Raw genomic sequence first — 27,651 nt, forward strand, 5'->3', positions numbered from 1 at the left:
TATTGTTCTGAGTCTGAGATACATTATGTGGCATAAGTCCTGCCAGAAGGAGTTTCAAATTTTGTTTCCAAACTATGTTGAAATTCAGAAAAGTAGTTTCTGCCCTTTTCAAAACCTTAGCCATCCATTTCAGTGGACAGAAAAATGTTTCTGACAAACTGTCAATGAAGTTATAAAGGTTCATGAATGGATTTCTTTATTTTTAAAAGGCAGGCTAAAATTTTCTGTGAATGGGCATTATTTTCCTTTACAATATTGGGGTCATTGTGTAAATTCTTCTGCAGGCTGTTTGCTAGGTTCTGTATCAGTTCATAGATATATTCCCAAGTTTCTCTGAATTCTTCCTATTTTCTATTTCCTTTGGTACAATACTGTTATAGTACAATCATAGACCAAGATCTGTTCTGTCATTCTCCAAATAGTAGGCATCTGTTTCCCTTCAAGCCCTTTTCTAGCTTGTGTTTCCAGGTTTATTGCAAAATATTCCAATTACATATTCATTATTTTCTAGCCCAAACTATCCTGTTTGCTTTTCCCTAAACACTTGGCACCTTTCTCTTCTGGGTCTTTGCACATGTTGCCCTCGTGGTTGGAATTTATTTCTGCCTCACCTCCAGCTCTTAGGAATTCAGAAGCTCAGCTTCTGTGTCCCCATCTATGGAAGTTTTTTCTTAACTCTCCTTTGTTAATATTCTCTCCTATCTTCTCAAGTGATCATTTATATTCTTAAGTGTTTACATGTTGTATAGTCCTGTCCCCAGTAGAATACTACCATTAGTCTTCTTTATTAGAGGAGGAATTCTTTTTCATTTTGTTTTTATATCCCTAGTGTTTTGTGTAGTTTTTGCATACTAAATGCTTAATGCTTGTCCCTTGGCACCACATACTTAATAAAAGTTTGTTGGATTAAATTAGATTCAGGGGACAGAGAGTTAATCTGGAGTATAGTTTGAGACGTGTAGTAATACAAAGTAAGACTGAGATGGCATGGCAGTGGCAGACTCTGGAGAGCCTTGAATTTGAGCTTGAAGTATACTTGATAGGCCATAGGGAGACTTGGAAAACTCTGAACAAAATAACTTGGCCAAGTCTTTATATAAAAGAAATTAGTCTAGCAGTGGCACAAAGTATATGGATTAGAGGTGAGAGAAAAGTAGGAGACTTTTACAATAGTCTGAGTGAGTATTATTATTATCCTATACTGTGGTGATGGAAGTGAGATGCTGTAAAGATAAAATTAGTGGAATTTGGTAACTAATTGCCTGTGAAAGTGAGGAAGAGGTAAGGATGACATTGACCGTAATAGGGGAGCCAGATGATGAGGTTTTGGATATGTTGTTTTCAGTTATCCGGTAGTACAGAAAATTGAGAGTTGATTATACTTGGAAACTGATTAATTTTTGTAATGCTCCTTTCCAAAATAAATATTCACTATGCACTAAGGTACAGCATCTTGATAATCACATAGTTTTCCATTTTTAGATTTATTTTGCTAGCTCTGTGTCTGTTCTGTTACTTTATCTGAACATGTACTCTAGATATGTTCGTAGATTTCAGAGGTCCACTGGAGCATTCTCAGTAGCTTTGAGTGTTCCACTTGCTTCTGGAGAACAGTTAGAACTGGTATTCCAAATGCTCTAACTCTGACTCTAATTGTTTTAGCCACTATTACATAGGGGTAAGAAGAAGGTAAAAGGTTCCCTTTATTCTGGAGGGAGAGACACTTGGAGCTTGATAGCCAATCTTCCACAGCTCACTTAGATCCCCTGGGATTGAGTATGTTCTTTAAATCTCTTTTCTTATTTTAGTTATTTTTAAAAAATTATTTACTTTCAGTTTACAACATTCAGTTCCACAATCCCTTGAGTTTCAAATTTTCTCCCCCATCCCCTCCATGGCAGCATCTATCAATACCTTCACATTAAACATTAGTCAAATTGTAAAGAAGAATTATAACCAACAGAGTGAAAAGTGAGAAAGAAGAAGCAAAACAAACCAAAAAAAGAGAGAAAGCAAGTAGTTTGCTTCAATCTGCATTCAGACTCTGTAGTTCTTTCTCTGGATGTGAGCATCCCTTTCCATTACGAGTCTTTTGGAGCTGTCTTATAACTTTGCATTGCTGAGAGGAGCCCACTCTATCAAAGTTAGTCATCACACTCATGATGTGTCTATAATTGTGTACAAAGTTCACCTGGTTCTGCTCTTTTCAATCAGCATCAGTATATATAAGTCTCTCCAGGTTATGATGAAGTCTGTCTGCTCCTCATTCCTTAGAGCACAATAGTATTCCATTACATTGATATACCACAACTTGTTTAGCCATTCCCCAATTGATGGGCATCTCCTTGATTTCCAGTTCTTTACCACTTACAAGAAGAGCGGCTATAAATAGTTTTGGGGTCTTTTTCCTACTTCTATGATCTCTTTGGGATATAGTCCTAGAAGCAGTATTGCTAGGTCAAAGAGTATGCACTTATTCATAGCCCTTTGGGCATAGTTCCAGATTGCTCTCCAGAATGGTTAAATCAGTTCACAACTCCACCAACAATGCATTAATGTTCCAGTTTTTCCACATCCTCTTCAGCATTTATCATTTTCCTGTTTTGTCATCTTAGCCAATCTGACCGGTGAGATATGGCATCTCAGAGTTATTTTGATTTGTGTTTCTCTAATCAGTAGTGATTTAGAGCATTTTTTCATATGCTTAGAGATATCTTTAATCTCTTCCTCTGAAAACTGCCTGTTCATATACTTTAACCATTTATCAATTGGGGAATGACTTGTATCTTTCCTTATTTTAAAAGCAGCCTAAGTGAGCTACACATTGGGAGTCACTAGATTACATTTGCTGAGGTTCTCTAAAACATCTTTGTGTCATAATTCTCATATAAAGGGCTCCTTGTTAGCTTATCTTAATACCTAGGGACAATGCTTCTGGAGATAATTACTGCAATTCAGAAGCTCTTTAGAGATCACATTGAAATTGGTTAAGGAAATGATGGCTACATCTGTCATCTAATTTAGTGATCTCAACTTTTTAACTTGAAATAATATTCGATGTTGGTTGGTTATAAGCTTGATTTTATTTATGGAAGCTAACAGAAATTTGTCCTGAATGTGTTTGCTTATCTAGGATGCCTACTGGATAGCGATGAATAGTTCTCTGAAGTGTAAAACGCTCAGTGACATCTTTCTACTTTTCAAGAGTTCTGACTTCATTACTCATGACTTTACTCAACCGTAAGTAGAGTTGTGGTTCTAACACATGCTTTATTACTCCACAGGTAAAGTCCCATCACAGTAAGTTCTACCGTTTTAAAGAACAGTTCTGTATACAACAAAGGTATCTCTCTGCATTTAACTTTGGGGAAAAGACAGATTAGATTATAATCTAATAATGATGTCAGTCAGTAATTCCCATCACAGTAAGTACTACTGTTTTAAAGAACAGTTCTGTATATAACAAAGGTATCTCTCTGCATTTAACTTTGGGGAAAAGACAGATCAGATTTAGAATTCCATTGATGTCAGTCAGTAATTTTTTTAAAGCTTGCTATGTGCCAGTTGCTGTAGGAAGCACTAGATATACAAAGAACAGGAAAAAGACAATTGTTGCCCTTGAGATTACAGTCTCATGGGGTAAAGACGACACTCAAAAAGGAGGTGAAAAGTGAGATATGTGGGGAAAAGGGAACACCCTCTGCATGGGGGAATGATGGAGAAGTTCAGAGAAGTGCCCCCAGTGTAGGGAAATCCTGCAGGAGAAAATGCTTGCTTTTTGCTTGTCTTTGTGTTTGTAGCACTTAGCACAGTGCTTGACACATAGTAAGTCCTTGATAAATGCTTATTGAGTACCTGTCCATCTACCTCTACTAATGTAGGACTATACCCTCTCTTGAGTAAATAGTCTCAGTTGCCTGGTATCCTGAATAGTTAAGTGACTTATCTTGGGTCACATACTCAGAAGTGGAACTTGAACCTAGGTCTTCTTGATCTGAAGCCAGCCCTGTATTCCCTTACATGTGCCAGGGATGGCCTTTTGAAATGGTACTTTGTTGATTGGTTATAGGCTTGTTTAAATTAAATACATGCAGTGAATAATCCTGTATAATAAAGATTTTCTGTGATCACCATGGAACAGTCATCCTCAAGTCAAGGGGCCTGATTTTGCCCTATTTGTATTGTAAGGATTGAAAGAATTGCTATGTTGACCTAAAAGTGACCTCTTGACCAACCTTTTGATTTTTTTTTGATGGCAATTGGGGTTGAGTGACTTGCCCAAGGTCACACTGCTAATTTTTTTTTGTGTTAATTGTCTGAGGATGGATCCGATCCCAGGTCCTCCTGACTCCAGGGCCGGTGCTCTATTCACTGCGCCACCTAGCTGCCCCTTGAACTACATTTTGTCCTACCTTCAAATTGCAGTTATTCTCTAGTTCCCTTAATCTCTCCATGTCTTGAATAAAATTTAGCTAACCCTTTCCACATAAAACACCAAACAGCCCCAGTCTTAGAGCACGTGGGAGGGTCAAGGATGGAGTTAGATTTGTGTATGCCTCCCTTTTCTGCCTATACACTTAAAAGTACCTGATGTGTTTTGCTGATTCACTCCATGAAACCTGCACAGATCTGTTTCATCTTTGGGACTTGCATCCTGGGCATTTTTATTTTTAGGAATATATTCATTTTGAGAAAAACCATTGTAACAAAACTATTGGGATAGTCTATGGTATTTATCATAAGGAGATTTTACTTGTATTAGTGCTTATAATTTATTTAATTTGATTCAACAAGCATTTATTGAATATCTCCTGCATGCAAGGAGATATTCTGGGTGCTGGGGCTACAAAGATAATGTGGGAAAAAATCTCTGCCACTAAAGAACATATGTTCTACTGGGAGGACACAGCATTATAAACAGGTAAGTATATACATAATGCTTTGAGGAGGGAGATTATGCTCAGTGGAGGAGGACAATCATGAAAGGCTTCCTAAAGGAGGTGGCACATAAACTGAACCTTGAGGGAAACCAAAGCATCTAGAAATTGAAGGGGAGGAGTGGGGAAACTGTGCGTTGGGAGCAAAGAGTCCTGGGAGAAGGAGGTGATATGCTTAATTCAGGGACAGTGAGTTGGTCAGTTTGTTTGGAACACAGAGGGTGTGTGTATTTTTGACACTTGGTTCTTTTAACATTATATTTGTTTGCATCATTTTTTATGAATTTTATAGCTTTTGTTTTAATTCTGATAAAGCAGCATTTTTATTTCAGGAAATATGTGTTTATTATGAAAAACATGATTTTATAATTTTTTGTAATACTTAAGTGACATCTAACTCTTCAAATAACCTTTAAATGAATTATGTTAGAATTGTTCTTTAACTGTTACTTTTGTAGCTTCCATAATTGGAATGTGGACAGAGCATTAGACTTGCAGTCAGGGGAGACTTGAGTCCAATTTCTGCCACTGATATTTATTAGCTCTGTGACCTCGGACAACTCACTTAATCTTTCTTTGAGCCTCCACTTCCTCATCTGAAACACCTTCTTTCTTCCTTTCTAATCAAAGTATAGTCATCTCTTGATTATCTGATGCTTGAGGGGTGGTTATTGTGTTAAACATATTAAGTATACCAGTTGCCCCTTCATGTACCATTCATTCACATTTTGACTAGTATGAAAAATTTTTTTTCAATTGCTGTTGCAGTAGAAGTAGAGAGAAGGTAGAAAGGCCAGTTCAGGTTAGTTTGTTTCTGCTTTTTGGAAGAGGAAGTGAAATCAGTTGTTAAACAGGAAACTATAAATTTTAAGGTTATTTACCCAAAGAATGTCAGCCTTCATAAATTATTGAGAGTTGGCTATGGCAAGTAGAGTTTTGAACCTTTTCCTTAAGCAAGCAACCCCTATCTAGGGACTATTGATGATTTATAATTACTGTATAGTTTGTCCCTTTCTAGGACTATTTCTTGGTAATCACTAACAAGGCAATCAGCATGGAGCAATATTGTGTGAAAATCTTTTAGTCATTAAACACAACTGTGTCTCTCATAAAGGCTTTGGTCTCTGGGGTCTCTTACCAGCTAAAATTATTCGCAAGAGCAGTTTCATTCATAGAATTTTTTTAGATTTTTAAGGATGGTAGTAATATTAGATGTCATTTAGTTGAAGTGATTTTAACAGAAGAAGGAAACTGAGACCAAAAAAGGTTAAATGAGTAATTCCCCCAAGGTCCCATGGCTGCTAAGTGGCAGCACTGGGATGAGAGCTTAGTTTCATTAATTCAGTTGAAAGATTCCTGAAAGTACTTTGATTTTCCCTTTAGGAGAGTGATGTTTATTTCTCTTTGAAAAAAAACTTTCATTGGAACATTATATTCTTTTTTTTTTTTAAAGCAATCAGGGTTAAGTAACTTGCTAATGATTACACGGCCAGTTATTTTGTGTTGGTGTTAAGTATCAGAGCCCGGAATCGAACCCAAGTCTCCCAACTCTGGGGCCAGCGCTCTTACTCACTGCGCCACCTGGCCGCCCTGGAACATTATATTCTAATAACTTACATTTTTGTAGCACTTGAAGCTTTATAAAATGCTTTCCTTTCAATAACCTTTGTGATAGGTAGCATAAGTAATATTATCCCCAATTTATTGAAACGGAGACTGAGAATCAGAGGTGAAGTGACTTGTATCCCCAGTGGCCAACACAGTGCTTGTCACATAGGAGACACTTAATAAATGATTGTTAATTGATAGTTTGGTAGTTTATAGTGACACAGCTAGGTAGTTCAGGGCAGGTAGTGTTCTTGGTTTCTTTTTTTTTAAATATACTTAATAGTATTTTGTTTTTTTCCAATAACATGTAGATAGTTTTCAATATTCAGTTTTATATAAGAATTTTTTTTTTATTTTGAAACTTTGGATTCCATACTTTTTCCCTTCCTCCCTCGTCACCCACCCTTACGGGGAAGATAAGCAGTTCAATATAGGTGTACATATGTAGCTATGCAAAACATTTCCATGGTGGATATATTGTGAAAGACTGACTATATTTCCCTCCATCCTATCCCGCCCCCCACTTGTTCTATTCTCTGCTTTGACCGGTCTTTTTTCAAAAGTGTGTTCTTCCAACCTCCCTCCCCCCCAACCTGCCCTCTCTTCCATCATTTCCTCTCTAATCCCCTTCCCCCCTACTCTCCTGTAGGGCAAGATACCTTATTTTGTGTGTATGTCATTCCCTCCCTAAGCCAAATTCAATGAGAGTAAGGTTCACTCATTCCCTTTTGCCTTCCTGTTCTTCCCCTCCATTGTAACAGTTTTCCCTTACCTCTTCTGTATGAAATAATTTACCCCATTTTGTCTCTCCCCATCTCCTCTCATTACATTCCTCACTCGCCTCTCAATTTCACCTTTTAAGTATCATCCCTTCCTATTCAATTGATCCTGTGCCCTCTGTCTGTATACCTGCACACATATATATACACACACTCATGTATTCATATGCCCATGTACCCTCCTATATATATGTATATATACATATATGTATACATTTATATTCCCTTCAACTATTCTCATACTGAGAAAAGTTTCATAAGTTACAATTATCATTTTTTTCCATATAGGAATGTAAATAGTTCGACTTTTATAAGTTCCTTATGATTTCTTTTCCCTGTTTACCTTCTCATGCTTTTCTTGCTTCTTGTATCTGAATGTCAGATTTTCTATTCAACTCAGTTTTTTTTGTCAAGAATGTTTGAAAGTCCTCTATTTCATTGAATGACCATATTTCCCTCCGAAACATGATACTGAGTTTTGCTGGGTAGGTGATTCTTGGTTTTAGTCCCAGCTCCTTTGACCACTGGAATATCATATTCCAAGCCCATCGATCCCTCAGTGTAGAAGCTGCCAGATCCTGGGGTTATCCTGATTGTGTTTCCACAATATTTAAATTGTTTCTTCTTGGCTGCTTGTAATATTTTCTCCTCGATCTGGGAATTCCGGAACCTGGCTATAATATTCCTAGGAGTTTTCTTTTTGAGATCTTTTTCAGGAGGTGATTGGTAGATTGTTTCAACCTCTATTTTTCCCTTTGATTCTAAAACATCAGGGCAGTTTTCCTTGAGAATTTCTTGAAGGACGATTTCTGGGTTCTTTTTTTGTTCATGGCTTTCAAGTAGTCCAATAATTTTTAAATTATCTTTCCTGGATCTACTTTCCAGGTCAGTGGTTTTCCCATGAGATATTTCACATTGCCTTCTATTTTTTCATTTGTTTGGATCTGTTTAATAGTATCTTGATTTCTCATCAAGTCACTAGCTTCCCTTTGCTCCAATCTAATTCTGAAGGAATGATTCTCTTCAGTGAGAGTGAGTTTTTGAGATTCTTTTTCCATCTGGCAAATTTGGCTTTTTAAGGCATTCTTCTACTCATTGGCTTTTTGAGCCTCTTTTGCTATTTGAGTTAGTCTATTTTTTAAGGTGTTATTTTCTTCAGTCAGGTTGTTGACTCTCTTTTCATGATTTTCTTGCATCATTTTCATTTCTCTTCCCAATTTTTCCTCCACTTCTCTTATTTGGTTTTCAAAATCCTTCTTAAGGTCCTTTATGGCCTGTAACCAGTTCATATTTTTCTTGGAAGCTTTTGGTGCAGGAGTTCTGACTTTGTTGTCTTTCTCCTATTCCATGCTTTGATCCTTTTTTTCCCCCAAAAAGGAGACCAAAGTCGGATTGCTGTGCTTGCTTTGCAGCAGAACTCTGCTTCCAGAGAGGAGAGCTTTGTCCCTAACTGCTGGGGTTTTCTCAGCTGCTGGAACTATTAGTTGGGTGCCCTCTCTGAAGCCTCCACTGGCTCTGGCACACTGGTCACGTACCGTAGGACCTCCACCCTAGACAGCAATCCAGGTCCAAGCAGGTTAAAGCAAAAGCAATTACCCCTCAGACTGGTTTCTTGGTCCCCCTACAATCTGCAGGCCAGGAGCTCTGAAGCAGGCACGCTACCACTCCTCAGCTGCTTCTCCCTCCGGGGTGGGCAGAGGCCTGACCATACTCCTGTACCCCCTGTTTCCAAAGTCCACTGACCTCTCACTTTTGTCTTTGGCATTTATGGGTTGATAATTCTGGAAACCACCACAGCTGCTGGTGATCCACTCTCCTGATGTCCCTCTAGCCACAGCTGGTCATGACCACCCTGGGACTAAAACCTTGGACTCACAGGGGCTGGGCTTGGCTCCCAGTGTGCTGTGATAGTTCCTTTCTGTTGGCCTGCCGGGCTGTCTTCAGTGGGAGGTTTGTTTCTCTCTGTCACTTTGTGGGTTCTGTAGCTCTAAAGTTTATTTAGAGTCATTTTTATAGGTATTTGAGGTGGTTTTGGAAGGGGCATACAGAGTTTTCCTGCTTTTATGCCACTATATTGACTCTACCTCTATATAAGATTTTGAATTCCAAATTTTTCTCCCTCCCTGTCTTCCATCTACCTTTCCCATGACAGCAAACTATGATATAGGTTATACATGTACAATCATGTTAAACATATTTCCATGTTAGCCATGTTGTGAAAGAAGAATCAGAACAAAAGGGAAAAACCATGAGAAAGAAAAAACAAAAAATAAAAAAAGTGAAAACAGTATGCTTTAATCTGCGTTCAGATTCCATAGTTCTTTCTCTGGATGTGGTTAGCATTTTCCATCATGAGTCTTATGGAGTTGTCTTGGATCATTATATTACTCAGAAGAGCTAAGTCTAACAAAGTCGATTGTTGTACAGTGTTGCTATTACTATATACAATGTCTGCTCACTCCACTCAGCATCAGTTCATGTATATCTTTCTAGGTTTTTTCAAATCTGCCTGTTCATTACTTATAGCAAAATAGTATTCCATTACATTCATATACCACAACTTTTTCAGCCATTCCCCAATTGATGGTCATCCCCACAATTTCCAGTTCTTGACTACCACAAAAAGAGTTGTTATAAATATTTTTGTACATGTGGGTCCTTTTTCCTTTTTTCTCTCTGGGATACAGACCTAGTGGTATTGCTAGATCAAAGGGTATGCACAATTTTATTGCCCTTTAGGCCTAGATCCAAATTGTTCTCCAGCATGGTTGATTCAGTTCACAATTCCACCAACAATGCATTAGTGTTCTAATTAGGTAGTATTCTCATTATGCTCTTTCTCAGCATTGAAGAAACAATTTCTTATGCAAAGAAGGAAGTTCCAAAGAAGGGTCATGGAAAAGTAGTAGGTAAAGAAAATATGATGCACTAAATATAATTAATCTGTGCTTTGTTTTCATGATTGAATTATTTTGATGGACATAATTAAACAGCCTAAAATGATTATAAGAGCTAAGTCATAAGGCTTCACTCATTAATTATTATTTTTTGATTAAATGTAAGACCCAGACAAACAAAAATTCGATATCCCTGTGACATGTAAATAAGAATGCTTATTGGTGAGAATGGATCCATTAGTTGTTGAGAAAATTGTAAATTCAGAGAAATACCTCTCTCTTTTAAAGTCAGTTGTAGTCAGTTGATGTCTTAGCTTTTTTCCTCATATATTTTTTTCTTAAAATTGTCTTGAAAAATTATTAATCATAAATCCAGCAGGAAAATAGCTTGGAGAACAACATGTTATTGGCCATTGATTTTTGACAGTTACCTAAAAGAAATTCTTCCATCTTTAGTATATACTAGTGAAATTTATGATGAGATTTACACGACATCCTAATCTTTGTGCTTCACTTCTTTTTAGTGGAAGCTTGCATATTTTACCTCTGAAAAATTGTGTCCTTATACTCAAATTTTAACTCATTTCCCAGAGATGTCTTTGACAGTTTCCTCTCTGTTTGTTCCTCTCATCATTATTGAGAAGCCAAAGAAGCAGAGTGTTATAGAAACTTTCATTTTGTTTTACAGTTATTCATACCCAGCAGCCAGAGCAGATTTTTTAGAAGCTTTGAACCCCAAATTCCCTATAAGTTTTTTCAACCTTCCTCTCCTTTATGTGAATAGATGTTTTCCATAGATTATTTATCTTGGGGTAGCATTAATGTTGAGAAAATCTTAAATAGGAGCCTAATCTTGAGTCTCTGAGATCATACTAGAAAACATGAGAAAAATTTTGCTTAGCTCTTGTTTTGCAAAGCTAGCTACCTAGTTATAGTCTGCTACTAACTTTTTTAAATAGCAGAAATTTCTCACAATATAAGATATTAACAGTGATATGTTCAATACTTTGAATCTAGTAAGCAAAATTTGTTTTAAATTCGTGTTACAAAATTTAATGAATACATATGCATAGCAGCATATTTCAGTAGTGTTCCTGAGGGGAATGATTTTCAGAGGTTTTTCTTAAAGTGTAATCTATTTGTTTCACACTTTTTTCAGTGCTCATTATGCCTTGTAAAGGATAATAAAAACTATATTTTAACTGCATTTTTAAACCAGCTATAAAACAGGTCAAGAAGCTCACTGATAAATAATTAGCTTAATTTCCATTAAGGTATGTTACTGTGAAAATATGTACTTATTAAAAATGATCAGTAATGGACCTAACAGTTGATGATTTTAGTACACAAAATTCCATTATTTCCTGTTAATTAGGTAGTAAGGATATGCTTTGTTATGACATGCTAACCAAGATCATCCTCTGCATTAATTGGGTAAAAGTTGCTTAACTGTGATGAGTTAACATTTTTCATCTTTAAAATATTTCATAAATATAAAGTAGGCAGTCATGTAGTTGAGTACTACTTTAGTAATAGAGCTGAAGAGAACAGAATTGAAGAATTGAATAATTTACATAATTTAAAAAGTGGGATTCTGACATTGAATGTGGGAGCCCAGGTTCTAGATGTGATTCCACTTGATTGACTACTGTTTGCAATTCTTACTTCTGCTCTTTAAGGAAAGACTGAAATGCTACATATTAAAAAATTGTTTTATGTGGTAAGAAAATTTCTCATCACAGAATATCTACCCACAGAATATTGTTAGTGTTTTCAATGTAACTGGATCCTAGCAATATTTTGATGTTTATTTTATTCTATTTTACTTTGCATGTATGAATCAGATATCTTCTTGAAAAGCACTTAGGAGTCTTTGGGAATCAAACACAGTTGTTTGGGGAGGAGGCTTATAGTTATTATAATAATCAATAAATCATTAATGCCTGCTAATGAAGTCACAAGGTAACCACAAGGCTTAGACTCCCTTAAGTTGAGAGAACATTTTGGGGAAGTCAGCCAAGTAGAAATGAAAGAAAGGAGAAAAAGATTTGAGTGCCTTGTACTTAATAAGTATCAACTGATAATGTGTACCTCTTTTCTGCTTTTGGCCAAAGCCTTGTTGCCAACAAATCTTGAACAAATTAATATTGTTTCCCTAAGTTCTAGTTTATTGGGTAATTTGTAATGTATTCAGGAAAGCATTTGCTTACAGTTTTTCATAGAAGCTGTCATCAAAGTTGTCCTTTGTTGTTGTTTTTTTATTGAAAACAGACTATCCTCCCACCTCCCACAATTTTTTGTCCTGTTTTTAAATGAATTAAGTAGTATAAGCTTCATATTCCTTCATAAGCATTGTATTGTAGGTTTGCTTTATTTGTATCTGAAGATCCTTTTCCCATTTGCTTTCACTCTATATATTATGTAACATCTAATCATAGTTTTGTTATTTTTTTGGAGTGTTAATAACAGGCTAGATTAAATACATTTATCTTGCCAAGAACCTTGAGTTTATAATTTGGGAAAAAGGTTTTTCTAGACTTTTAAAACTAGTGGATCTTATACAGATTATTTGCTTAAAGCTACCAAATAGGTTTAAGCCATTTCTTATTTGGAAACAATGCTGGCCTTTTTCCAAATCTACAATCAATTCAACGTGCATTTATTAAATATCAAGTAGTTTTAAGTCATTATTGCTAGGCTCTGGAAATTTCTTCAATATTTCTCATTTCCTGCTCTTAAATTGTTTATTTTAGTAGGGAACTTGTTATCTAATGATAATGTGAATATCTATTAAATATTTGTTATTATTTATACTTGTGTGTCAAAGTTGGCAGAAGTCTTCAAATGAAATTAAAAACTTTATTTTTTGGAAAGAATATTGATCTTTCCTCATTTCCCATTGGTTATCTACTTAATTATATTCTTTTTTTTTTTTGAGGGGGGAAAGTAGGGCAATTGGGGTTAAGTGACTTGCCCAAGGTCACACAGCTAGTTTTGTGTTAAGTGTATGAGATCAGATTTGAACTCAGATCCTCCTGACTCCAGGGCCAGTGCTCTATTCACTGCGCCACCTAGTCGCCCTCACTTAATTGTTTTTTGATGTGGGGCAGTTATAATACTAGCTTTTCTGGGGGCCAATATGGCTCATCAAGGCCATTATGGAGAAATAGATCATTTGCTGCAAATGCTGCTTGCAGAGATATCACATAACAAGTGTCAGGGATGGCTGCTCAAATTCTTTTTATCATGTGCTTTTGAGACTTTCTTGCTATTTATATTTAAAGTTTTTCCTTGCTTTTTCAAGACTAAAGCTGAATTTTGCGATCTTAGTTTATAGGAGTAGAAATTTAACCCTTCCTATTTTGTTCATTTCCCCTTAAGCTGAGCACCATTGTGTAGTAAAAGTTGAGCATAGATTTATTGTTTTTTTTGGTCCATTGTCATTGCATTTTAAAAAATCTTATACCAGTGTTTTTATATTCAGTAAATAATACAGTTTTCTTACCTGTAATTTACAAGTTGGTCTATTATATCTTTCATGTATCTTATGTTAGAAGCATTGTAAAGTGTGGCAGGCATTCTTTTTTGTGAACAAAATATGAACAGAATTAAATAACATCTACCCACTAAAATACAAGGTTGTTAGCACAAACAGTGTTAAGAAATCATATTTTTCTTTTGATGAACCAGAAAGACCATTTTGGTAGCATCTTTATGAAAATCCTGTTGATGGGGTGGCTAGGTGGCACGGTGAATAGGGCACCGGCCCTGGAGTCAGGAGGACCTGGGTTTGTATCTGGCCTCAGATACTTAACACAAAAACTAGCCATGTGACCTTGGGCAAGTCACTTAACCCCAATTGCCCTTTAAAAAAAAGTTCTGTTGCATATATGGTTTTATTCCCCTTGGATTTTTCTACCACTAATAACCTGTGCACTCCAAAATGGTCTGTTGGAAACGTATGACTTGTGGAAACCATGAAGTTTTGTTTACAGTTGAAAATTTGAGGTTAATTAACCTGTAATTTCTATTGTCATTTACTTCAGTTGGTATTTAAAGTCCTTTTCAGCCTCATTACACATTATACTTTTTCACATACTCTTTACTGATCTTCTTGCTGTTTATCATATATAACAGTTCATCTTCTATCTCTAGGGCTTTGCAGTACTTCTCTTCCATAGCTGAAATGTGCCCCCTCCTCACATCTGTTGCTTAGAATCCCTAGTTTCCTTCAAGACTTAGTTCCCTTGGCTACTTTTACGTGAAACATTTCCTCCTCACCCTGAGTGTTTTCCACAGATGCTTTGTATCTATTTGTCTAGCCAATACAATGTAAGTAAGCTCCTTGAGGGCAAGGATGGCTAGCACAGTGCCTACACATAGTAGGGATAGGTAGGGACTGGATCTCTGATTTCATTGGCATGGGAAATTCTAGCATCTGCACTTAGAAAATGGCTTAGAGCATTGAAAGGTTACCTTTCTTGCTCAGGTTCACATGGCCAGTAGGTGTCAGAGGCAGGACTTGAGCCCATTTCTTCTGGACTTTAAAGCTAGCTTTCAGTCTGCTTCTCCATGGTACCTTGGCACAAAGTAGGAATTTATTGAATACTTGCTGATTAATTCTGCTTTACCAGACCAAGCCTTGATGGTACCAGAGGGAAGCATTTAGGTAGAAAGCTTTCCCCCCAGGAATTACAAGGAAATAATTTCCCACTCTGCCAGGGAGTGCCTAAATTGCTTAGATGGATGAACATTTTTTTAAAGCAGTTATACTAAAAATATTAAGTGTAATTTTCCAAGTTTGTAGGGAAAGCTTATAAATCTGCACCTTCAACACATTTTGCATCAGATCTTTGGGAAACCACTAACAATTAATTACCCAAGTTTCATAGTGATAGGATCAAATAAAAAAAAATGGTAAGTACTTCATGCCTACTGATAAGCTCTCTAAATAACTGAGGTATTTAAACTTTTCAATGTGATCATCACTCAGTAGTGATAGTGTTAGCAAAACATTGTGAAAGATGTTATTTTTGTGCTGCTGTTTTTAGTTTTAAATTAATTTATATAAGCCTTTGTAACCTTAAGTTGTTATGATGATTTGGGGTTTTCTAACTTGTAATAGGTTTTTGCATTATTCTTTGTTCAAATGGACATAAAAGCAAAAGGAATAGATATCGCTACTGTGTGACCTTGGTTGGGTAACTTAACTTCTCTGGTAGGTACTTTCCTTATTAACAAAATGAGGGGATTGGAGTAGATGACTTTTCAAGGTACCTTCCAGCTTTCACTAATTATAATAATGATAATAATTATGATAATAGTGATAACAATAGCTAGCATTTACATATTGCCTTAAGGTTTTGCAAAGTACTTTACATTTCATTTTGTTTGATCCTTACAACAGTAACCCTGGCAAGTAGGTGCTACTATTAGTCCCATTTTGACAGATGAGAAAACTGAGTCAGACAGAACTTAAGAGAATTTCCTAGGATTATGCAGCTAGTAAGTGTCTTCAGGCAGTATTTGAACCGAGGTCTTCCTGACTCCATACCCAGAACTCTATCCACTATACCACTTTGCTGATTGTGATTCTACAAGCCTATGATATAATAGATCATCCATTCTGTCTTCTTTTTCAGTGTAGATTTTCTTTCTTTTCCATAATTTAAATTCTAATTTTAAGAGAGAGATGACCAGTGATTTCCACTCCAGTATTGGTTGCTCTTTTGAGGCTCATAGAACCATAGCTTTAGGACTGAAAGGGACCTTAAGCATCATTAATCCAACCCCTTCATTTTATAGTTATATAATAACTGCATGAGAAAGATATGAATTTTTTTTTTTTGCAGCTCTGGAAGTTAGAACCAACTAATGCTTGGAAGTAATAGGGAAGTATACTTCAGCCCAGTAAAATCACAGAATTGTAGAATTTGAGAGTTGGAAGGGACCTCAGCAAACCTTTAGTTTAACCCATATGTTAAAGGAATGTCTATTGTGACATGCCTCACAAATGACCACTTGAAGGTCTGCTTGAAGACCTTTAAGGAGGAGTAACCTACTACTTCTTGAGGAAGCCCTTTGCACTTTTATATAGTAATTAAACATTTATTAAGCCCTTATTGGGCGGCAGCCACTCCATAACTATTAGTAAGTTTTTCCTGACACAGCAAGCCTAAATTTACCTGATGAGAACTACCATTTGCTTTTCTGCCCTCTGGGGCTAAAAATGAGGAAAATCCTCCTTCCACACATCAACCTTTCAGATACTTGAAGACAGCTGTCATTTTCCTCTTGAACCTTCTTTTCTCTGTGCTGACCTCTCCTGTCCACTTCCTTCACCTCATCTTCATATGCTACAGATTCAAGGCTTTACTGTCCTGGCTGCCTTCCTTTGAACACTCTAGTTTTTGTCAGTTTCCTTTTTAAGCTGTCACATCCAGAACTAAACACAGTACTCCAGATGAGGTGAGAGATTTCAGCTTCCTCTTTCTGGAAGCTTTTCTTCTCTTATAGCCCCACATCATATCAGTTTTTTTGGTTGGCACATCACACTGTTCGCTCATGAGGTTATAGGCCACTGAAGCACCTAGGTCTTGGTGGAGGTCATTATGCTTCTAGAAAGTAAGATGCTTCTAAGAATTACCCCATCCTAAAATGGAACACAGTGTGTTGTCACATAGTAAGGTTTGAATTACTCAGAATTTGTTTGGGCAGAGATTAAATGGCTATATTTTGTAGGTATTAAAGAGATCATTCCTATATGAACTTATATTGTATGACCTATCAGTTCCTTCCAAATCTTAAGATTCTTTGATTTGCTGTGCACTATCATCATAAATACCATCTTCTTAAGCTCACTACAATTATTACTAAATGAGTAAGGTTCCCTCATGAAGAAAATCCTAATATAATTGATATAATAAAACATATATAAATAAATGGTTGCATTTTTTAAAATTGTGCTTTATATATAGAATGGTAAACTTTTTTTGTTATATCCCTGTGTCCAGTCAGATTTCTGATTAAATTTTATTACTATTTCAACAAAATATTAATCTCTTAAATTATAAATTTAGTATGTCAGTTTATGTGAAGTGGCAGCAAGTAAAATAAAGTAGAAATACTTTTCTTTTAAAGGTTTATTCACTGTACTGATGATTCCCCAGACCCTTGTATGGAATATGAGGTAAGGAAAGCCTTCCTATTTTTTGATACACCAGTGTCTGGTACTTAGTAAATACTGAAATGTTTGTTGAGTTGAATTTGTCAAGGTGGTTTGACCAGTCTAGACTTAGATATGTAAGTAATGTTATTTATTCTTACATGAAAAGTAAAATTTCATGCCTTTCTTTTTTAAGAGATGAGGACCTAGAACTCTACTCATTCATGCGTTCTTTAGTTTCTTCTAGCACTGTCATTAAGGAATATGGTTGTTAGCATCTGCTTGTCTAACAGTTGTGTTATCCTACTCACTTGTATAAAACAGTGTGTCTGTATCAATGAGACACCTCAGATTTATCATCCGACATCTTCCTTCTGTGATCATGATAAAAGAATTTGATCAAATGAATACACTAGTAAAATATAGATACCAATAATTTACAGGTTTACTAGTATTTTATAGATACTAATTATACCAATAACTTCAGCTTCTTGAGCAAAGCTTTTTGTTTTAACTGGTAAAAGTTTTCATATTAGCATGTCTTCTTATTGGATTGGGCAAGTAAGGCCTATGATTCAGAACTGTATCATTTGCTGGGCCATTAAACAACTTTTAAATGGTAAAGGCTTTTAAATCAGTGTAGCCTCTGATGATTAAAGCTACTTTTTATTTTTTACTAATTTCCTCATTCATCTTCCAGGTTTTAATTTATTGTTGAGTTGAGATTTTGCTAGCATGTTTTATTCTGAAGCTCGGTCAGAAATGTGACAGCATTTGTTGGGACATCAGAACTGAAATAATAACAACTTTAATAATAATAATGATAACTAGCATTTATATGACATCTACTATGTCCCAGGCACTGTGTTGTGTTTTAAAAATATTATCTCATTTATACCTCACAGTAACCCTGGGAGGGAGGTGCTATTTTTATCCCCATTTCACAAATGAGGAAACTGAGGCAGACTGAAGTTAAGTGACTTGCCCACATTCACATAGCTAATAAGTGTCTGAACCTGGATTTAAACTCAGGTCTCCCTGACATCAGGCCCAGTGCTGTATCACTGCACCAACTATAAGATTTATAATCTTGGCTTTAAGGATTTTTGTTATTCAACTATATTTCAAGAACTTTTGAAATGCTGTTTATATGGTAATTCAGGTTTTTACTTTTAATGTTTTAACATGTAAGTTATTGATACATAGGAACTTCTGTGACCTGATATTTTTTGTATTTCAAAATTAGGCAACTTATTTGTTCTTTGAATATATTATTTATTATTATTCTACATTATCTAATGCATTAAAATCAGAATGAGTATTCTCCAAAGCACATTTAAAAATGTAACAATTTTTAAAAGACATATTTTATTTTCAGTGTAATGTACAAGATTTTGATCAGTTTTATTTCTTCTTCCTGAATCAGTCTTTCTTATAGATTATACTGAATACTCACACCTTAATATCATGAATACTTTTTTTGAGAAAAGAGTTGATAGGTGCTAGATAGAACATGATGAGCACCATATAACAATTATAGAAGATAAAATAGGCTGCATTTTAACCAACAAGAAAAGAATTGTTATTGACATGGGAGTTATCCTTCAGCCACCTTCTTGTTTATAGTTTATATGGTTTATAGTTAGACCATTGACTTGTTAGATCTAGAATCTGAATGAGTATAAACAAGAAGAAAAAAAGACAGAGCAAAGATGGTGGAATAGTAAGAAGAGGTACAACTACCACCCCTGCCCCATCCCCCTAGACACAGAAGACTTCCAAACACATCTCCAAATGCTGACTAAATCCTAATTGCAAAATCCGAGAAAAAAAATCACATTGAATCTTTTTTCTAGCCCATGTTGATATAGGGAGATAGACATTAGGGAAGTCTGTGGACGCAGGGAAGGGAATTTGATTAGAGACTGGATGAGTAGTATTCTAACATTGTGAAAGGCTTTACTAGGGCAAGAGGGGGTTCGTATCCAGCACAGAGCAGCTTTTACTTGTGCATGGTGCAGAAATTGGTGCCAACTGTCAGGTCTTTCACTCATGATCCATTTTTGGGTCATAGATCCAGGGCAGATTGCCCTGTAAGGGCAGGGCCTAGGGGTGGTATTCTAGGCTAAGGAATAGTTGCAGGCCCTAGGTTGGTTACCTGAAGAGGACCAAGTTCTGAGGCAAGTAGCAGGCAGGGCAGGGTCTCAGTTCTAGCTTCCAGGCCAGTCTGCAGTCTTCAGTGAAATAATCAGGGCAGGTTTTCTGAGCCAGTGGAACTTTCCTACTGGGCTGTAGTGGCTGAATCCAGCAACATTCTATTAGAACTCCAAATAGGCTTGATGCTCAGAAACCAAAACTCAGGTCAGAAATGTTGAGAGCTTGCCCTGGGGGTGGGGGTGGGGGGGTAGTTGGCCCTGGATCGAATGTGAGCACTGAAAGTTTGTGGGTCCCAATGCTGAGCTGTCCCTTTGATCCTGACATAACACAACTCTCAATACCTCACAAAAAGAGCAGTAAGGCCAGCATCCCTATTGCTACCCTAGAAATGTGCAGAGCTTGACCCTGAAAAAAAAAATAATAGTAAAATCTGAAGTCAGGAAGTAGGCTGGAAGAATAAGTAAAAAGAACGAAGTATCTTTATAAAAAGCTATTATGGTGACAGGATGCTTAAGACAAAAGCCAGGAAGAAGAGTATGACTCCAAATCATCTACAAAGTCTCAAAAAGGAAAAAAAAATAAACAGTTTGGGCACAAAATCTAAGAGATGAACAAGAGTTTAAAAATGCACTAAAGAAAATAATTGGAAAAGAAATAAAAGCTATGGAAAAAGGAATTGAAAAGTGAATTAGTAAGAGGTACAAAATCTTGCCTAAGCAACTCATAACTTAAAAATTAGAATGAACCAAATAGGAGCTAATGACTCCATAAGACAAGAAGAAGAAGTAAAACGAAGTCAAAAGAGTGAAAAAAAATTGAAGAATATGTAAGTTATATTTTAAGAAAAACTGCTGACCTAGAAAATAGGTTGAGAAAATAAATTAAGAATCATAAGAATCAGCACAGAGGCCCAGATGACACGGTGGCAAATTGATCCACCAACCACAAGGGCCATTCCCAGGCCTATCACTGCAGGGCTGGGATATGTTGGAGCTGGGTAAGAGACAAATGCAGGGCCCACAGCACTTGGCAGCATCTACTCCTGGGACTATCAATTCACAACCTGGAAATTTAAAAAGCACCTATCTGAACTTCCAGGGACCAGGATGGCAGAGTGAACCCTGGCTGTTCCCACTTCTAAGTCTGTAAACACAGAAATTATTGCCCCAGAGCAAAAGTTTAAATAGTAAAGGCTTGGGAGTTCTAGAGGAAGGGCATGTCTAAGGCCCTGCCTCATAATGGGCAAAAAACAGATTGAAAAAACAAAGACTTTTTAATCCTAGATTGTGGGGGGGGGGGGGGGAACAAATTCAGAAGGAGACAGTATTGACTTCACACCCACAGCTGAAGCCTCAACATGGAATATGAACAGGTCTCAAGCCCAGAAAGCATCTTTAGAAGAGCTCAAGAAGGACTTTGAAAACCAAATTAGAGAGGTAGAAGATAAAATGACTAATTCTTTTAAAATCAAAATTGCAAAAATAGAAAAACATTTCAATGAAGAAAGCAGCTTCTTAAAAAGAAAAATGTGTGAACTAAAAATGAAGTCTGAACATATGGAAAAGGAACTTCAAAAACTGAGGAAAATAATTCACTAAAAATTAAATTAACCAAATTGAAGCCAATAACTCCAAAAATCAGTCAAAATGATTAGGTATGGGCTCTGGGAGCCCCCTCTAGCTCTCCTTGAGTCCTTGAGATACAGTCTCTAGGAAACCCTCTTGAACTCTGATTAAATCCTCTCATTTGATGACGCATTTTCATGAGGCAATAAGCCTTACATTGTGGGCCCAAACCTCTGTTTGGCATTCCTCTGTTACTAGACTTCCCACCCTTAAGCCTATCAAAATGTCAATCCACCCTTGAACTGGCCTAGTTCACTTTGTCTGTAGTCTGAAGGTAGCCTCCAGCAACTTCCCACCCTCAATCACTCATTGACCTCATTAACTCCTCCTGAAGACCCTCCCCAAACTCCTCCTCTATACCACCCCTAGATTCTTCCCACAACCTTATGTATATAAGACTCCATCTTGTCTCCATGTTTGTGAGAGCGCCATAGAATGGTGAGAGTGCCATAGAATAGGGAGAGCATCATAGAATAGTGAGAGCGCCATAGAATGACCTAGCACAGGTTTACCCTGTATCTAATGCAAGCGAACTTTTAATAAACTTTACTTTTCTTTGGCTGAGAGAAGACTTGAGTCAAATTCATTCGGCAGGACATGGCATGTTGGTATTTTGGGGTCTCCAGAGCAACCCTAACCGTCTTTATGGGTAACCTGTTCAAAAACATCAAGAATGAAAAATCAGAAAAAGAGGTAAAATATCTCAGTGGAAAAATAACTGACCTGGAAAAGTTCCAGGAGAGATAATTTGAGAATTATTGGTCTGCCAGAAAATCATGATGAAAAAATGAGCCTAGACAACATCTTCCAAGAGACAACATCTTCTAAGAGCTCATCAAGGAAAACTGCCCTGAGATCCTAGAACCAGAGGGTAAAGTAAATATTGAAAGAATCCTCCAGACCCCTCCTGAAAGAGATCCCAAATTGAAGATGCCACCAAATGCTGTAGCCAAATTCCAGAACTGTCAGGTAAAGGAGAAAATACTACAAGCAGCCAGAAAGAAACAATTCAGATATTGCGGAACTACAGTGAGGATCACACAGGATCTGGCAGCTTCTACATTGAAAGATCGGAGGGACTGGAATATGATATTTCTCAAGGCAAAAGAGCTCACATTACACCAAGGATCAGTTATCCAGCAGAACTGAACATAATCTTTCAGGCAAGGAGATGGTCATTCAGTGATATAAGGGACTTCCAGACCTTCTTGATAAAAAAGCCAGAACTCAATGGAAAATTCAATCTCTAGTTACAAGACTTAAGAGAGACATAGAAAGGTAAATAGGGAAAAAAACATACAGACAGAAACAAACACGGTGCGTGCACACACACACATAACTTGTTATTTAATAAGAGCAAACTGTTTACATCCCCATATGGGAAGCTGATACCTGTTAATATTGAGAATTCTATACTTATTGCAACATTTAAAAGAGATATAGATAAATAGAGGGTGTGGGTATAAATTAAACAAAATGATGATGAAAAACCTTACTAAGGGGTGTATAGGGACTGCAATGGAAGAAGAGGAAAGAAAGAAGCAGAAAAGAGTAAATTATGCCACACAAAAAGGCATAAAAACATTATAGTAGAGGAAAAAAAGGGAGGGAGGTGAACATTATATGAGCTTCGCCCTCATTGGTTCTAGTGTAAGGAGGGAATAACAATCAGTTAAGTATAGGACTCTATCGAGAAAAGACATAAAACCTAACATAGTAGAGGAAAAGAGGGGAGGGAGAGGAGCACTGCATGAGATCTATTCTTGTTGACTTTGGTTCAAGGAAGAAATAACATACTACATTAAATATAAAAATCTAATGTACCCTATAGGCAGTAGGAAGGGGGAAGGGCTAAGAAAAGGGGCAGGGTGGTTAGAAGGGAGGGAAAAAGTAGTAAGGGGAAAGAGTAGGAAAAGGGAAGGGGGCCTATAAGGAGGGAATACTGAGGGAGGCAGTGGTCAAAAGAAAAACTCTTAAGGAGGGAAAGGGAGAAGGGGAAAAATAAAAGCATAAACAGTGGTGGGAATAGAATGGAGAGAAAGATACAGATAGTAATCATACTGTGAATGTGAATGGGATGAACTCTCCCATAAAACAGAGGCAGATAGCAGAATGGATTAAACCCCACAATCCTACAATATGCTGTTTACAAGAAACACATTTGAAATGGGGATACACACAGCGTAAAGGGCAAAGGCTGGAGTAAAATATACTATGCCTCAGCTAAAGCAAAAAAGCAGGGGTCACAATCCTTATTTCAGACAAAACAAAAGCAAAAATAGATCTAATTTAAAGAGATAAGGAAGGAAACTATGTCCTGCTAAAAGGCACCATCGAAAATGAAGCAATATCATTACTAAACATTTATGCACCAAGTGGTATGGCATCCAGATTCCTAAAGGAGAAGTTAAGGGAGTTAGAGGAAGAAATAGATAGCAAAACTATACTAGTGGGGGACTTCAATCTCCCCCTCTCTGAACTTGATAAATCTAACCTTAAACATGAAAGAAGTTAAGGAGGTAAATAGAATCTTAGAGAAGATAGATATGGTAGACTTCTGGAGAAAATTGAATGGGGATAGAAAGGAGTATGCCTTCTCAGTGGTATATGGCACATACACAAAAATTGACCATGTACTAGGGCATAAAAATCTCACAATTCAGTGAAGAAAGGCAGAAATATTAAATGCATCCTTCTCAGATCATGGTGCAATAAAAATTATACATAATAAAGGGCCATGGAAGGATAGGCTAAAAACTATTTGGAAACTAAATAACTTAATCCTAAAGAATGAGTGGGTTAAACAAGAAATTATAGAAACAATCAGTAACTTCATTCAAGAAAATGACAATAATGAGACAACATACCAAAACTTGTGGGATGCAGCAAAAGCGCTTCTTAGGGGAAGTTTTTTTATCCCTGAATATATACATAAATAGAGAAAATGGAGGTCAGTAAATTGGGCATGCAATTGAAAAAGCTAGAAAAAGAACAAACTGGAAATCCCCAATTAAATACTAAATTAGAAATAATGTAAACCAAAGGAGAGATGAACAAAATTGAATTAAAAAAAACTGTTGAATTCATAAATGAAACTAAGATCTGGTATTATGAAAAAACCAATAAAATTGATAGACCTTTCAATATGATAAAAAAAGAAAACCAAATTATGAGTATTAAAAATGAAAAAGGTGAATCTACCTCCAATGAAGAGGAAATCAAAACAATAATTAGGAATTATTTTGCCTAGTTGTATGCACATAAATATGACAATCTTAGTGAAATGGATGAACGTTTACAAAAATATAAATTTCCCAGATTAACTGAAGAGGAAGTAAACTACTTAAATAACCCCATCTCAGAAAAAGAAATTGAACAAGCCATCAGTGAACTCCCTAGGAAAAAATCTCCAGGGCCAGATGGATTTACTAATGAATTCTACAAAACATTTAAAGAACAATTGATTCCAATATTTTACAAACTATTCAGAAAAACTGGAGGAGTCCTACCAAATTCTTTTTATGACACAAATATGGTACTGATACCTAAATCGGGAAGAGACAAAACAGAGAAAGAAAAATATAGACCAATTTCCCTCATGAATATAGATCCAAAAATTCTAAATAAAATGTTAGCAAAAAGACTACAGCAACTTATTACGAGAATAATATACTTTGATCAGGTAGGATTTATTCCAGGAATGCAAGGGTGGTTCATTATCAGGAAAACTATCAGTGTAATTGATCACATCAACAACAAAACTAGCAGAAACCATATGATTATCTCAATAGATGTAAAAAAGGCTTTTGACAAAATACAACACCAATTCCTATTAAAAACACTAGAAAGTATGGGAATAAATGGAGTCTTCTTTAAAATAATAAGTAGCATCTATCCAAAACCATCAGCAAGTATTATATGTAATGGGGATAAGCTAGAAGCATTTCCAATAAAATCAGGGGTGAAACAAGGATGTCCACTATCACCCCTCTTATTCAATCTGGTATTAGAAATGTTAGTAGCAGTAAGAGAAGAAAAAGAAATTGAAAGAATCAAATTAGGCAAAGAAGAGACTAAGCTATCACTCTGTAGATGATATGATATACTTAGAGAATCCTAGAGAATCAAGTAAAAAACTACTTGAGACAATAAATAAATTTGGCAGAGTTGAAGGATTTCAAATAAACCCACATAAGTCCTCAGCATTCCTATATATCTGTAATGAAATCCAACAGCAAGAGATAGAAAGAGAAATCCCATTTAAAGTTACTGTAGACATTATAAAATATTTGGGAATCTACCTGCCAAAACAAACCCAGGACCTATATGAACACAACTAAAAAATGCTTTTCACACAAAGTGAAAATCTAATTGGAAAAACATCAGTTGTTTGTGGCTGGGTCGAACTAATATAATAAAAATGACAATTTTACCTTAATTAAACTATGTTTTTAGTGCCATACCAATCAATCTACCAAAAAAATTACTATCTAGAGCTAGAAAATTCATAGTAAAATTCATTTGGAAGAACAAAAGGTCTAGGAGATCAAGGGAATTAATGAATAGAAATGCTAGGGAAGGTAGCTTAGCCATACCAGATTTTAATCTGTATTATAAAGCAGCAGTGATCAAAACTACTTGGTACTGGCTGGGGAGTAGAGTAGTGGGTCAGTGGGATAGATTGGGTACACAAGACTCAGCAGCCAATGACTATAGTAATCTACTGTTTGATAAACCCAAAGACGCCGGTTTTTTTAAAAAATTAATTCTTTAATTTATTAATTTGTTTCCTTTTAGTTTACAGGATTCAATTCCACAATTTCTTGAATTTCACATTTTGTCCCCCTCCCTCCCCCATGGCGGCTTATAATCAAGTATAGGATCTGTAAATACTTTCACATTATACAATGGTCAGGTTATAAGGATGGCTTGTAGCAGCTGGAATGAAAAATGGTAAAGAGGACATAAAATCAAATAAGTGAACGAAAAAGATCAGGTATTTTGCTTCCATCTGGATATAAATTTAGTTCTTTCTAGTTCTTTCTCTGGATGCACGTTTTTCTCTCCATCATGCGTCTTTTGGGATTGACTTATATCCCTGCATTGTTGAGAAGAGTCCAGTCTATCAAAGTTGGTCATCACACATGTCTGTAATTGTGTACAAATTGTGTCTGTAATTGTGTACAAATTTCTCCTGGTTCTACTCTTCTCACTCAGCATCAATTCTTTTAAGCCTCTCCAGGTAAATATGAAGACTGCCTGCTCCCCGTTTCTTATAGCGCAATAGTATTCCATAACATGCATATACCACAACTTGTTCAGCCATTCCCCAATTGATGGGCACCCCCTTAATTTCCAATTCTTTGCCACAACAAAAAGAGCTGCTATAAACATTTTTGTACATATGGGTCTTTTTCCCATTTCTGTGATCTCTTTGGGATATAACCCTAGGAGTGGTATTGCTGGATCAAAGGGTATGAAAGAATTTATAGCCCTTTGGGCATAATTCCAGATTGCTCTCCAGAAAGGCTGGATCAGTTCACAACTCTACCAACAATGCATTAGTGTTCCAGTTTGCCCACATCCTCTCCAGCATTTGTCATTTTCCTGTTTTGTCATCTTAGCCAATCTGACTGGTGAGATGTGGTACCTCAGAGTTGTTTTGATTTGCATTTCTCTAATCAATAGTGAATTAGAGCATTTCTTCATGTGCTTATAGATAGCTTTAATTTCTTTCTCTGAAAACTGCCTGTTCATAGTCCTTTGACCATTTATCAATTGGGGAAAAGACCCCAGTTTTGGGGATAAGAATACACTATTTGACAAAAACTACTGGGAAAACCGGAACATATTATGGCAGAAATTGGGTATAGATCAATAGCTAACACTGTACACCAAAATAAAGTCGAAATGGGTGCACAGTCTAGGTATAAGCAGTGATACTGTAAGCAGTCTGGGAGAGGAAGGAATAGTTTACTTGTCACATCTATGGAGAGGGGAAGATTTTATGATGAAACAAAAGTTAGAGAGCATTATAAAATGCAAAAAGGATAATTTTGATTACATTAAATTGAAAAGTTTCTGTACAAATAAAGCCAATATAAACAAGATTACAAGGGAAGTGGAAAATTGGGAAAAAATTTTTACTACCAGTGTCTCTGATAAAGCCCTCATTTCTAAAATATACAAAGAATTGAGTCAAATCTATAAGAATACAAGCCACTCTCAAGTTGATAGATGGTCAAGGGATGTGAACAGGCTGTTCTCAGAATATGAAATTAAAGATATCTATAAGCATATGAAAAGGTGCTCTGAAACACTGTTGATTGGAGAGATGCAGATTGAAACAACTCTGAGGTACCACATCTCACCAGTCAGATTGGCTAAGATAACAAAACAGGATGGTGATAAATGCTGGAGAGGATGTGAAAAAATTGGAACACTTGATGCACTGTTGGTGGAGTTGTGAATTGGCCAAGCATT

General features: G+C 36.3%; 1 protein-coding gene across 2 annotated transcripts in view; it reads left to right on the forward strand.

Moving 5' to 3' along the window:
- Window positions 1-27,651, forward strand: part of CDC123 (cell division cycle 123) — a 116,527-nt gene that overhangs the window by 44,668 nt on the left and 44,208 nt on the right. For both annotated transcript variants that reach the window (XM_069106403.1, XM_069106404.1), the window contains 2 exons: window positions 3,134-3,240; window positions 17,362-17,410. In XM_069106403.1, the coding sequence (XP_068962504.1) occupies window positions 3,134-3,240; window positions 17,362-17,410 (156 nt within the window). The remainder of the gene's footprint in view (window positions 1-3,133; window positions 3,241-17,361; window positions 17,411-27,651) is intronic.

The sequence above is a fragment of the Petaurus breviceps genome, unplaced genomic scaffold, assembly GCF_028583685.1.
Source record: "Petaurus breviceps papuanus isolate PSGF00001 unplaced genomic scaffold, PetGlider_PUasm1.0 79, whole genome shotgun sequence".
Lineage (NCBI taxonomy): Eukaryota > Metazoa > Chordata > Mammalia > Diprotodontia > Petauridae > Petaurus > Petaurus breviceps.